General features: G+C 53.4%; 2 protein-coding genes across 8 annotated transcripts in view; one reads left to right on the top strand and one right to left on the bottom strand.

Annotated features, from left to right (window-relative positions):
* Nucleotides 1-5,051: 5,051 nt before the first annotated feature.
* On the bottom strand, nt 5,052-10,883 carry LOC308675514 (protein C1orf43 homolog). 5 transcript variants are annotated; one of them, XM_081340913.1, is made up of 7 exons: nt 10,276-10,883; nt 9,243-9,344; nt 7,702-7,819; nt 7,560-7,613; nt 6,799-6,965; nt 6,618-6,676; nt 5,052-5,973 (listed from the first exon to the last, which is right to left on the bottom strand). In XM_081340913.1, the coding sequence occupies exons 1-7, from the start codon at nt 10,417-10,419 to the stop codon at nt 5,778-5,780; spliced, it is 840 nt and encodes a 279-aa protein (XP_081197039.1). In that variant the 5' UTR covers nt 10,420-10,883; the 3' UTR covers nt 5,052-5,777. The 5 variants fall into 5 exon arrangements, with proteins under 5 accessions (XP_081197039.1, XP_081197038.1, XP_081197040.1 ...); XM_081340912.1 differs by having other exon boundaries at nt 9,150-9,344; nt 10,276-10,881; XM_081340914.1 differs by lacking the exon at nt 10,276-10,883 and adding an exon at nt 9,956-10,030 and having other exon boundaries at nt 9,150-9,344.
* Nucleotides 10,884-11,382: 499 nt separating this feature from the next.
* UBAP2L (ubiquitin associated protein 2 like) overlaps nt 11,383-13,076 on the top strand; it is a 31,501-nt gene continuing 29,807 nt past the window's right edge. For 2 of the 3 annotated variants that reach the window (XM_081340906.1, XM_081340908.1), the window contains exon 1: nt 11,383-11,451. The gene's annotated coding sequence lies outside the window, so the exon portion shown is untranslated. The remainder of the gene's footprint in view (nt 11,452-13,076) is intronic. The other variant, XM_081340907.1, reaches the window with a different exon arrangement.

Genomic DNA, 13,076 nt, shown 5'->3' with positions numbered 1-13,076 from the left:
TTCTCCAGGGACACCACCACCCCCCAATCTCCCTCCCTCCTCCATTGTCCTCCGAGGCCAAGGGAGATGTTTGCAGGCTGAGGACAATGGCCATATTTGGCCCCCACTGGGTGGACAGCTGGTTGCTACTAATAGACTTCCCGAAGTGGGGGGAAAGGCGAGCAGGAGGGGGCAGGGCTGTGGGGGCAAAGCTTTCTTCCCAGAGAGAAGGAAGGGCAGGGAGGATGGCCTGCCCGAAAGCCAAGCACGGTGGATGCCGGAACTGGTTTTCCTGCACATTGCAGAGGGTGGACTAGATGACCTTTGGGGGGGGGGAGAGGTCCCTCCCAGCTCCACTTGTCTGCAGCTTCACGGACGCCTCCCGCTAGAACAGAGAGGACTCCGGGTTGTCCTAAATTTACAACATTCGGAGTGGCACCGAGGCTGAGCCCGTGGCCCCCAGCCCCACCCAACCCGTTGGGGGGGTTTATTTCATAAACCACGAGCAAACAAGCCACGGCTTAGCCTCTCAGACGGGTCCAGTTCTGTAAGATCCAGGCCAGGGGGAAAAAAGGGGCAGTTCTTTTGTTGTTGTTGGTTTGTTTTTAATTTTAATTTAATTTTAATCCGCAAAAAAAAAGTGAAATCGAAGAAATCGCCAAAAGAAAGAGATGGGAAATGGAAGAAGGGGAAGATTAGAAGGAGAAGAAGGAAAAGGAGGAATAGGATGGAAAATAGAATGAGTTCCGAGTCTCTTTGGAAGAGATCCAAAGATAAGGCGTCTCTAAAATTAGCAATAATACACAGTAATTTCATCATAAACCATTCCAATCATCAAACTCCTCCCCCCAATTAAAGTTTCTTTTCCTTCCGGGAAAACAATCCCACGGTGGTTTAAAACAAAGCGAGATTTATTTCTTTCATCAAAGAGTCAAAAATCTATTTAAATTTTCTCCTGAGAAAGCCAAATTAGGGAAAAAAACAACAACCCCGTCCTCAGCTCTGAGGCTTGCAAGCAAAAATCTAGCTCTTCAAGGAAAGCGGAATTGCAAGGGGATAATTAGGATAATAAGGGCAGCTCTGGTGGCCAGGTCGAGTAGAGCAGGCGGAGGCAGGACATTTCAAAAATTAGCCTAAATAAAAATAATCAGGGTCCACATCCGGGTGCATCTCAACCCCGCTTCTCTTGTTAGAGGCAAAAAACGGGGTGCAAACCCCCCAAAACTGACTAGAACTGAACGGCTTTGGAAGCTTCAGGGAAATTGCACGGCAATAATGGCCTGCCCTCCTGTGGCCATTTCAGGTATGGCAGGTGAAGAGAAGAAATTGCCTGTCTATAGATTGTCCTTGACTTACGACCACCCGTTTAGCGACGGTTCCGCTGCAGACATTTGCATATATACATATATATATATTTAGTCTGAAAACAGAGCTGGGATCTAGGACTGGTGCAAGCCAGCAGCCTTGTGAGGTAGGCTCAGTTATCAAAACTGACCCTGCAGGGATTGCATGAAAGCTGCTTTTTTTGTGATGGAGTTTAGGAACAAAATAAAACTCTGTGGTTGCAAGCCGCGCCAGAGTCCCTTTGAAATGAGATAGGCGGCAACTGAATTTTGTAAATAAAATAAATAAAAATGTTAAAAGCCCTCATAAACTATCATGGCCTCTTTAAGTTAACAGAAGAAGAGAGTTGGAAGGGACCTTAGAGGGAGGGAGGGAGGGAGGGAGGGAGGGAGGAAGGAAGGAAGGAAGGAAGGAAGGAAGGAAGGAAGGAAGGGAGGGAGGGAGGGAGGGAGGAAAAAAGAATAGCAGAAGAACAGAAGGACAGAGTTGGAAGGGACCTTGGAGGTCATCTAGTCCAACCCCCTGCTCAGGCAGGAAACTCTACCATTTCAGACAGTCCAGTCCAATCTCTTCTCAAACACTTCCAACGTTGGAGCATTCACAACTTCTTCAGATTTTGAGTCATTTTCTTACATTTTTCTCCTTTTCCCACCGCCATTATCTGGTGAGAATTCAATTCCCCAAACCCCCAGGTTGGAAAAATTCAGTTCAGACCCAGGAAGAGGGTTTGAAAGACCCCAAATTGACCCAGCTCTCTCTTCCGGTGGAGGTTCTTGATGCTGGTCGAACAATCCCGGCCGCTCTCGGAATATGTTTGATATTTAGTTGGGTTTCGCAGTAGAACAACCTAATATCAAACATATCAGGCAGAGGCTGGGGAGCGAAAAGTCGGGCGCCCAAAGCCAAGGGGACTTTTCCAGGCCAGGATGGAACTGCAAAAAAGAGAGAGGCACACACACACACACAAAGATCACCACAATTTGCGGTAGATGGACCCACAAACACCATCTATGTGGATCACGTTCCTCTGACTGAGGCCCCACCAAGTTGTGAGTCTTTTTACATGACTTGTATCCACAGTGGAGCCCAACATTTGCGTGGCTGAGCGAGGCGGTTGTTCAGCGAGTTTTATGAACTTGCTTGTCGCCTGTTGTTAAGGCAATCGCTGCAGTTGTTAGGAACAGGGTTGTGAGTCAAGGGCTGCCGGTCAACGCTTGAGTGTCACTGCACAAAACCTGGCTGCTTTCATCTGGAAAACGACGCACCTCTCAGCTGAAACCTCACACTACACTCAACCTGCGGATTTAGATAACCTGTTGTGCCACAGATTAAGTGGACTTGGTTTCAAGGAAGGAAGGAAGGAAAGAAGGGAGGAAGGAAGGAAGGAAGAGAAAGGGAAGGAAGGAGATGGATAGATAGGGAAGGAAGGAAAGAGAGGAGGAAGGAAGGAGACAGGAGGTAGGGAAGGAAGATGGATGGATAGATGGGGAAGGAAGAAAGGGAAGAGGATGAAAGGGGAGAGGAAGGAAGGAAGGAAGGAAGGAAGGAAGGAAGGAAGGAAGGAAGGAAGGAAGGAAGGAAGGAAGGAAAGAAAGGAGAAAGGGATATGGAAGGATGTAAGGCTCTCAACTTGATTTATATGTTAGCTTAGATGGCCTTAAGAACGTGACTGCCACACTCAGAGAGAAAAATTATTAATTCCGGCAGCAAAAGGGAACCTCTGCATGCCGGTGCAGTCTACCTGCAGATTTACAAGCCTCTCCCAGCACCTGCTGCCTCCTAAGTTAATTCTGGGACCAAGCCGAGGAAACAGGAGAGAATCCTCCGACTTATCCCGGCGAGCAAAAAGCCCATCGCCAATAAAGCCAGCAAGAGATTGTCGTTCAGCCCAAAATTGCTGCTGGTGGGCACCAAACTCACCCCGTTTAGATCCAGTCCCAGGAGATGCCCCAAATTTGATAGAAACAGGATCTCCTCGATCCCTTTATTCTCCCAGCCTGCTTTTCCATCTGCACAAGAGGCTCCCTCGTCCACACACACCTGTGCTACATTTTCCATCTTACCTGCATCGTGCCCATTCTTGGCATCCCTCTGCCGCTTGGCCAGGCTTCCTTCTTTATAACCGTCTCTGGCTACCCTCGGGCACCTTTATAACCTTTTCACTGCCACCCCTTTCACTCCCCGAGATCAATGATCCAATTGAATTTTTTTTTTGGGTCCCATCTCTGTCCAACATGATGGGTCTATTTCGGAAAGATCCTGCGACGTTCGATTCATCTCAGCTAATTATTGTCAGGTGTCCTCCCACATTAGTGCCACTCTCGTTCTTCTCAGCCCCCCCCATCCCACCAGCCTTGTTCCGTCACTGGCGTAGCTAGAATGCTAGTTTATTGATCTCTCGCTTCGTCCGATGGTGGTCATTGTTCCCCGGGAACAATATTGAGAGCACACGGTTGAGTGGACACATCCCATCAACCTTGAAGTAGAGCGGACAGCTGGCCAGGAAGAACCACATCCACAGGTCCCCCCCACCCCCACCCCGGATGGGGTCAACTTTCCAAATGCAGGAAGAAACCAGGAACAAACTTGAGTTGAGATGTTCAAAAAAAAAAAAGAGTGGAGAGAAGAGTAACTATGATGATTAGCGGACTGGAGGATAAAACAGGAATTGAGTAGGGCTAGTTTAAAGTAAAGAAGGACCGGGGTGGGTTGGGGGAACGTGATAGCGTCTTCCCATATTTGAGGGGCTGCCCCAAAGAAGAGGGGGGGGGGTTGTCCACCTGTTCCCCAAAGCCTCTGAAGGCAGGACAAGAAGCAACGGATGGAGAATAATCAAGGAGAGACGCAACCTAGAACTAAGGAGAAACTTCCCGACCGGGAGAACAATTAACCAGTGGAACTGCCTGCCCGCAGAAGTTGTGGCTGCTCCACCAACGGAGGTTTTTCAAGAAGAGATTGGATGGCCATTTGTCTGAAATGGGATAGGGTCTCCTGCCTGAGCGGGGGGTTGGACTAGAAGACCTCCAAGGCCCCTTCCAACTCTTTGTGATTCCAAGTGGTGGAATGGATGGTCAACCTCAACTTGGAAGGTGGTGGCCATCCTAAGTTCTTTCTCAGGAGGCCTTCTCAACAACAGTTGTTGGAAGTTTTTTGGAGGGGGAGGGTGTCAACCCTTTTCAAGAGGTCCATCCCTCTTGGCTGGGCAGTCTGGGGTGGTTCCCAACCACCCAGTGAAGCTTTTCGCGGTCCTCCCAGCTTCACCGTTGACCTTGGCGCTTTGATGCCCCCCTCCCCGCCCCGACGCATCACACAGATGCCTGATTCCACTTAGTGACAAGATGGCTTCAAAAATGGAACACCCCCACCCCGTTCTTGTTTGATGAGCCCTCAGGCTGGGCGTCAGCTGGCTTCATGCAACCATCAGAGAGACACGGCCGGAGCTGAGAGGTCCAGTTGCAAAGCTGATTAGTTTGGAGATAACGATTTGTTTTTGTTATTTTTTTTTAACTGGGAAAAGCCGAGACTTCTAGGTCGAGAGAATAAAAACAGGACAATTTTAAACCACATTTGTCCATCACTACAGGATTGGAAAACCCCTGGAGGGCAAATTGTTGGCAAACCTGGGTTATTTTTTTTCCTTCCTCCCTCCCCTTCCCACCCAAGCCAGGTTTCCTTATCCTGCAGAGGAATTTCCTAACCAGCTTTGAATAAAAAAAACACAAAGGAAGTGTGTGTTTGCCAGGCAAACTGCCTGTTTTATTTCCAAGAGCCCAACTCGAGAGAGACCTGAGCGTTCGGGAACAAGGCCTGAGCGGGGGACACGTTTCCCGAAGGACACGGGGCCACTCGGCGCCACGAGTGCTTCCTGAAGGGTGGAAAGAGGACAAAACTTCTCTCTCTCGAACGGGCGCTTCCGATTTAACGCGGAAAGGCCCCCACCGGACGCCACCCACACCAGGCGGACCCTCTCCCGCCTTGGTGGACATTACAGCGTACCGCCACCCCACGGAAGGCGAGGCCGAGGTCCCTGGCGTGGCCTCAGAGGAGGAATAAACCGGACGAGATTTAAAGTCTCGCCGAACTTTGATCTCTGGCCCCATCTTGGTTTGTTCGGCATGCTGGCAGGACAAGTCTTTGTCAATAAATAAAGAGGCAAGGTTTTTTTTAAAAAAAAAAACAACGAAAGAAAACAGGGCGATTTACAAAGCCGGCCGGCCTGGCTTCAGAGGCCGGAGGGAAGGAAGGAAAGGTGTGTGTGTGTGTGTGTGTGTGTGTGTGTGTTCTTCTCCGCCCTGCCCACCCCACAATCTTTTCACAGCAAGGGACGGGCCACAAGGGGCAGCCAAGCCTGGGTAGAGGCAGCCAAGATGGTTTGGTCCAGATTTTTTTTTGGGGGGGGGGAGGGGGAAAAATCGGAGTCTGCGCCGCCCCCCCCCCCGGGGCAGGTGGGAGATTCACAAGGTGCTTTCCAAGGTGTTGTAGCTGTCCTTGAAACTCTTCAGCTCCAGGAAGTGCATGGCTCGCTTGCTCTTCTGGCTGGAAGGCAGGTAGGTGACCTGGATGGTGGGGCTGGAGAGGTCTGGCAGGAGGGTCAGGTCTTTGGCCGCTGACTGGTGCTGCCGCTGGCTGCTCTCGCCCCGGGCCTTCAGGCTGCAGGGGGAGGAGGAGGAGGAGAGGTTGCATTTAGGGAAGAGAAACCCAGAGAGGCGGGGGGGGGGGGGAAAGGGGGCCCGGCTCAGTCTTGGGGGGAGATTTCATTTGAGGGGATAAACCCCAGCAGTCAGTGGGGCAGGAGTCAGCGCTTGAGCAGGGGGTTGGACTAGAAGACCTCTAAGGTCCCTTCCAATTCTGATTCTGCTCTCTTTTTCCCCTTCCTTCCCGCTCTCCCTCCCTTTTTACTTTTCCCTTCCTTCCCTTTACTCTTTCCTCCCTCCCTCCCTTCCCTTTACTTTTTTCTTCCTTCCTTCCACACCCCTCCTTTCCCTTCCCCTAGCTTCCTTCCTTTTACTTTTCCCTTCCCTCCCTTTTTCCTTCCTTCCTTCCTCCCTCCCTAGCCCCTTACCCTTTCTTTTTTTATCTTTTTCTTCCTTTTTTCCTCCCTTCCCCATTCCTTTCCCTTCCCCCAGCTTCCTCCCTTCGCTGGTGATTTTCAAGGGAAGAGACTGCACCTGCCTGGAACGGCATAGGTCTCCTGCTCAAGCGGGGAGGGGGGTTGGACTAGAAGAACTCCGGGGTCCCTTCCGACTCTCGTTATCCTGCCCCTTCCCTCGACCGCAGCCCCTCTGCCAACTTACATTGTTGCCAGCTCTTGCAGCGCCTCTTGGAACTTGAGGAATTCCACTCTGCCGAAGGTCTGGGGCAGAAAGAGAGGGGGAAGCCAACCCCACCCATCTTTAAAAGCTGCCTGAACCGGACGCTTCAAACCCCCCCCCCTTCCCAGCCACATCCCAGCCCTGGAACGCAACGGGCGCTCACCCCGGTCCCGTAGCGGGCGTTCTCGTAGCCGTCTAGGAGGGTATCGATTAGAGCCTTGCGAAGCCCCTTCAAAGGGCTGCTGGAGTTGCGGAGATCAAGCAAGTAAGCCTGGAAGCTTTTCTCGACGAGCAACTTGGGGTACCTGCCTTCCACGGAGTAGGGGATCTCTGCAGAGGGAAGCACACGAGAGAGAGAGAGACGTTCACACGAGCCGCCTGGCAGGGCTCACTCTTTCAAGCAAGGATGGCAGGCTTTGTGGAATCCTGCAAGGGGTGGGACTAGAACTCCCCATCTCCTGGTGACCGGCCCAAAGTCACCCAGCTGACTTAAAAGTGGGACTAGAACTCACAGCCTCCTGGTGATCGTCTGCAAAGTCAGCCAGCCGGCTTTCGTGTCTAAGGCTGGACTAGAACTCACCCTCTCCTAGTGATTGGTTGCAAAGGTACCCAGCCGGCGTTCCTGCCTAGGGCAAGACTAGAACTCACTTCCTCCTGGTACCTAGCCTGATGCCTTGAACTGCCACCACGCTGGCTCTTGAAGTCGTTAGACACCACGTCTAACGAAGTTATCTTTACAAACAAAAGTTTCTCGAAACAAGAGCGCTGTTCAAAGGCCGTTTCCAAGACGGGAAGCCCTCTCCTTGGATTATCTTCTTACACCCCATATAGCCCTTGGCAGCTAAAATGAAGCCAAATGCAAAAAAAATAAAAAAAATAAAAAATGGACCCCTTGTTGCCCTGCTGGACACCTCTTGTTCTTACCTGCTTCTCTGACAGCATCCAAAGCTTTCATCCGATACACGTAGTCGTAAGGGACTGAAATGGAAAGAGAGGAAACTTAGTTGGGACCGGATCTCCTGGGCTTCTGCCCTCGTCCCCCCAAGCCACTCCAGGGTCCAAGTACATGGGTTTCTAGGCGACTCCAGTTGTAGCAGCCGAGTGTCATTGTACAACAGCAGCCGGGGCTCGTATCTGATGTCCTGAACCCGGGACAGCCGGATGTCAATCTCCTCCTTCAGTCCCTGAGTGGAGAAAAGATAAGATTACTCCTGACTGGGGGAGCAATTTCTGAGGGATTTTGGCTGCCTGCCCCCCCCCCCCCCGCAAACGCATCTGTTATGAAGCAGTCAAGACCGGCAGAAATGTTAATTACGGAGATGCTCCCGGGCTTGCAGACTATAACGTGCCCCGGAGTCGTTGACAAACGAGAATATTCGGAGCTCAAGGTTGAAATGACCGGGGGGGGGGGGGTCCCTGGTGCTCTCTGAGTTTGGTGGTTTTCTTGCAGACGTTTCATGACCCAAGTAGGTTACATCATCAGGGCTAGAAGGCAGTGGGTTTTCCAGAGAGGAGGCGGCAGCAGAGGCAGACTTGAGGTCCAAACAAAGGTGTACCTTTACAGACAATTTAAATATTATCTAAGAAATCAAGAGACGATCAGAAGCAACTCCAATGATGAGGGTGCCCTTTAAGCTGGGTGGTTTTCTTGCAGACGTTTCATGACCCAACTGGGTATTTATTTATTTATTTATTTTATTATATTTGTATACCGCCCTTCTCCCGAAGGACTCAGGGCGGTGAACAGGGCAATACATGTTAAAAAACAAGAATACAAAAGTTAAAAAAGATTAAACAAGATGCCCAAAAACTGTAACAATAAGTTAAAATACATAAAAAACAATAAAACCCAAACCCATCACCCATCAGGCCAGGCCGGCTTGTTCGAACAGGTAAGTCTTTAGATCACGCCGGAAGGAGCGAAGGTCGGGCGCCATCCGGAGCTCAACCGGAAGATGGTTCCATAAATCCGGCGCGCCCACAGAGAACGTCCTCCCCCTGGGGGCCACCAGTCGACATTCTTTGACCGGTGGCACCCTGAGGAGGCCCTCTCTGTGGGAGCGCACTGGGCGGAGGGAAGTTGATGCCGGCCGCAGGTGCTCCCTGAGGTATTCCGGACCCATGCCATGAAGGGCTTTGTAGGTCATTACCAGCACCTTGAATCTCACCCGGAAGACAACTGGGAGCCAATGCAGCCAATGTAGCATCATCAGGGCTAGAAGGGAGGGGGGGTTTGCTATAGGGAGACAAACAAGAGAGAGAGCAACCCCCCCTCCCTTTTAGCCCTGATGATGCCACCCAGTTGGGTCATGAAACGTCTGCAAGAAAACCACCCAGCTAGGATGGCACCAAGGATCACCCATCATTGGAGTGGCTTTTGATCCTCACTCCCTTGACTTCTTCGATAATATTTAAATTGTCTGTAAAGGTGCACTTTTTTTTTTGGCCAAGCTTTTCACTGGTTTTATTATTCGTTTTTTTTTAAAAAAAGCTGAGATCAGATGGGACGCCTACCTTCATTACCGGGGAGACTGTAGTGTCTAAAGTGAATCCATGAATCTCCCGCCATCCGGATGGGAAAAGGCACCGGCTTGCCCACCCACCTACCTTGGGGGCGTGCTGGCCCACCGGCACGTGGGGCCCCCGGCGAGACTTCATGGCGAATCGCATGATCTGCCTCTTGACGAAGATGAAGAGCAGGACGAAGACCTGGAGAGGAGGCAAAGGAAGAGTTGGTGGGGCTCCAGCTGCAAAGGAGGGGCAGCCTGGCCTACCTTGCAGGGGTGTGGTGGGGATGGCCCTAGCTTTGAATCCCAGACAAAAGTTTGAACCCGAAGGAAAACCAGGAAATAGTAATATAATAATAATAGTAGTAGTAGTAATAGGAAGGACTCCAAATGGCCAAACCCAGTCTAAACATCTGTCTGATTGTGTGACAAGGTATACAGGTAACACCATATTAACTTACATCAACAACATATGTTGCTCTAGTATATTTATGATTAATTCAGTGGCACTAAACAGTAATAACGAAGACTAAGAATGAATAATAAATAATAGGAACGGACTCGAAAAGGCCAAATCCAGTCTAAAGATCCAGCTGTGCCACAGACCACAAAAGCAGTATTTTTATTCATTTGTTTACATTTAATATTACATCTTTACGCCGCCCATTCAAGCTCCCTTCCAGCTCTATCCTACTCTCTATTCTATGCTATTCAGATTTTTCTATAATTGTTTATTCAGAATTAAATCTGCCCTGCCAGGCGATTCTCACAATAAACACCCGACACAAATTTTATGTACGTAATATTATGTACCACAATAAATCCAAACGGATGATCTTAGGTCTCGGCTTGCTTTGAAAAACCCTGGCTGCGGACTCCAACTCCCATCGCCCAAGACACCCTCCCCCCCTCTCTCTCTCCCGCACTACAAAGCCCATCGTCCACGGCGCCTTCCCCCCCCTTCCAGGTCAGGGCACTGGTTTCCTTCCCCCCCTTCCCATCCCCGAACCAGGAGGACCAGAAGCCCCCCTCTCCCCTTATGCTGGGGGCGATGGGGAGTGTAGTCGCAGCCCGCCTGCTGAGGGAAAGGCGAAGGCGAAAGGCGGCGGCCGAGGGGCGCGGATTGGCCTCACCAGGCTCCCGTAGGCCATCACCAGCACCACGTTGACCCCGGAGAGCCAGCTGCTGGACGGGACCGGCGTAGAGGAGGAGGGAGGAGAAGAGGAGGAGGAGGAGGAGGAGGAAGAGGCGGCAGCGGGGGAAGCGGAGCCCGCCATAGCCGGGCGAGGCTCTTGGCCCGGCCGCCCTCAGGGCCGCACAACATGGCCGCCGCCGGAGCTGCCCGCGCCCGGTCACGTGCCTCTGGCCACGCCCTCCAGCCCGCGAGGCGGGCGAGGGCTAAGAGAAAGGAAGCCGAGGCCAGCTGACCGGAAGCAAGGGGAAACCACGAAGAGAAAGGCGTTCTCGGGCGGCCATATTGGAAAGCCAACACGTCCGGATCTCAATGGAAAGCGCAGACGTGCGGGGCAGCCCTCCCGAGCGATTAACAAAAACTCTCGTCTCCACCGCCCAAAGTCTCAAATTAGCCAGGCCGGAGACGAACGACTAAATAAACTCCCCGCAAGCATCGGGGAGAGACTTTGCCCGTTTGCCGATGCTGGCTGGCTGGCTTGCTTGCGTGGCCAGCCCGGTCTTGTGGGAGGCCTCGTCGCAGAGGAACCGGAAGTGTGCAGCCGAAATCTGTCTTTCTCCGCCCCAGGCTGGAAAAGGAGAAAGGTTGGTTAGGTTGCGGGGGACGAGACGAGAGACGGGGGAGTGGGGGGGGGGAAAGAGAGAGAGAGGGAATCCAAACAGAGTCACGTGCTCGGAGGCGGGGCGAGAGCCGAGGAAAACAAACGGAGGGAGGGAGGGACGGGGAAACGCACCTCCCTTTCTTCTTCTTTTCGCCCTCCCTCCCTCCCCGCGCGCAGGCGCAGTGAGCGCTGGCCCGCGGGCGAAGGGGGCGTGCCGCAGCCACCTGACGCCCCACCTCTAGCGCGCGGCCCGCCGCCGCGCGTCACGTGGCCGAGGGGGCGGGGCCGCGCCCGCGCTGGCTTCAGTTGTCAGTGTGCGTGTGGCGGCGGCGGCGGCGGCGGCAGCGGCTGAGGTAAAAAAAAAAAGAGAGAGAAACTGAGGAGAAATGGCGCGCGGCCCCTTTAAGAGCCGGCCCCGCCCCCTTCTCCTCCCCCCGCCTCCCCCGTTAATCCCCGCTTTACTTTTATGAGGCGATCCCGGGAACCGGCGACGGCGCGGCGGCGGCGGAGGAGGAGGCGGGTATCCGGCGTGGCGGGCGGCTCGGCCGGGGCCTCCGGGGACCCTTTTCCCGGCCGGCCTGACGGGGAGGAAGAGGGGCGTGAGGAGGCGGGGAGTTCCGGTCCGCCGCGGCCTAGTCGGCCGGGGTGAAGCCGGGGACTCGCGTAGCGCCCCAAGCCGGGCCGGGCGAGGCCAAAGTCGGCAAAGACCCCGGAAGGGGTGGAAAGGCGTTTTTTGTTTTTTCCCCCGCGACCTTTGGCGGGATGCATCTTCGCTCCTGGGGCCTTCCGACGGGCCTCACCACCCGCCCGAAGCCCGGGAAGCCCCGGCAGGCCCCTCCCCTCTCCCCCCCCCTCCCGCCAGCAGCGCCGGCCCTTCCTGCCCGGGCGAGGCCGCTTCCCCCTCGAGGAAGCGCCGCTTCATTGTTTCCTCCCGGGCCCCGCCGGCCTCGCCTCGGCCCTCGGGGGCCGAAGGAGCCGCGGGGCGGACGGGGGGGTGTCCCTTATTCCCTCTTTCTCCCGGACAGGGCACGTGGAGGGGCCGCCCGGACCCCCATGGCCCTTGGCCCCCCTCCAGCCGGGCCTGGCTCTTCCTGGGGGGGGCGCGATCAGGCCTGGAGGAAGCCTGCTTCCCCCCCCCCCCTTCGGCCGGTCCCGTCTTGGGGAAGGGGCATCGCGGAAGCGGGGCTGGGATAAACTGGGATTCTTGGCTCGTCGGACCGCCTTTCCTGGCTTGGAGGGGAGGCGGCGCACCTTCCCCTCCCCCTTCCTGGAAAAGGGGCAGGGATCTCTTGTGATCGAGCGTGGGATCTCTCCTGCCTCCCTCTAGCATGCGGGGGGGGGGAGGGGAAGGAATCCTTTGCGGAAGATCAGGGTCTCGGTTGGCTTCCTCCAAAAGTGGCAGGGATCTCCCCGGATCTGATCCAAAGTGATTCTTCCACGCGAGGGGGGGATCTTTTGCATCAGATTGGTGCTCCCCCCCCCCCCCGCTTGCCCCCTCCCAAAGTGGCAGAAATCTCCTTAAAAAAACTAATCTAAAGTGATCCTTTCTCCTCCTTCCACACTTGGGGTTGTTGTTGTGTTTTTTTTTTGCATAAAATGGAGGTCCGCTTTTGCCCCCTCAAAAAGTGTGTGTGGGGGGAAAATCTCCTAAAACCTAAAGTGATCCTTGCTTATCTCTCTCCCTCTTCCATGCAGGGGGATCTTTTGCATAAAATGGGGGTCTTGGTTTGCCTCCTCTAAAAGTCAGAAATCTCCTGTAAAGTGACCCCTTCCCCTTCCCTCTTCCATGCATAAAATCAGGCTCTTGATTTCCCTCTCACTGCTCCCTCCCCTCTCATCCTATCATCACCCTTTATTTTGCTTTTTAATCCTCTTTTTTAAAAAAATAAAAATAAAATTCGAAGGCTTCTTTTAATCTTGGGAGTGTGGTTTCTCCTAAGCATGCCAGCTCCCTTTTCAGTAGGCAGGGTTCCTTTGTCATGGTGTGAGGGATTGGCAAGGATGTTTACAGCTGAGCAATCCGACTTTTGACTCCAGGCCTTGCTGCTGCTGAGTTAAGGAAGCCCCCCCCCACACCACTCCTGTGCTCGCCTGTTATCTCTTAGACCCCGATGCTCTGTAGATCTGCTGGGCCGGAGATT

This window comes from Vipera berus, assembly GCF_964194415.1.
Source record: "Vipera berus genome assembly, chromosome: 16".
NCBI classification, from domain to species: domain Eukaryota; kingdom Metazoa; phylum Chordata; class Lepidosauria; order Squamata; family Viperidae; genus Vipera; species Vipera berus.
Note: the sequence above shows the minus strand (reverse complement) of the source record. Positions and strands in the feature narration are given on the sequence as shown.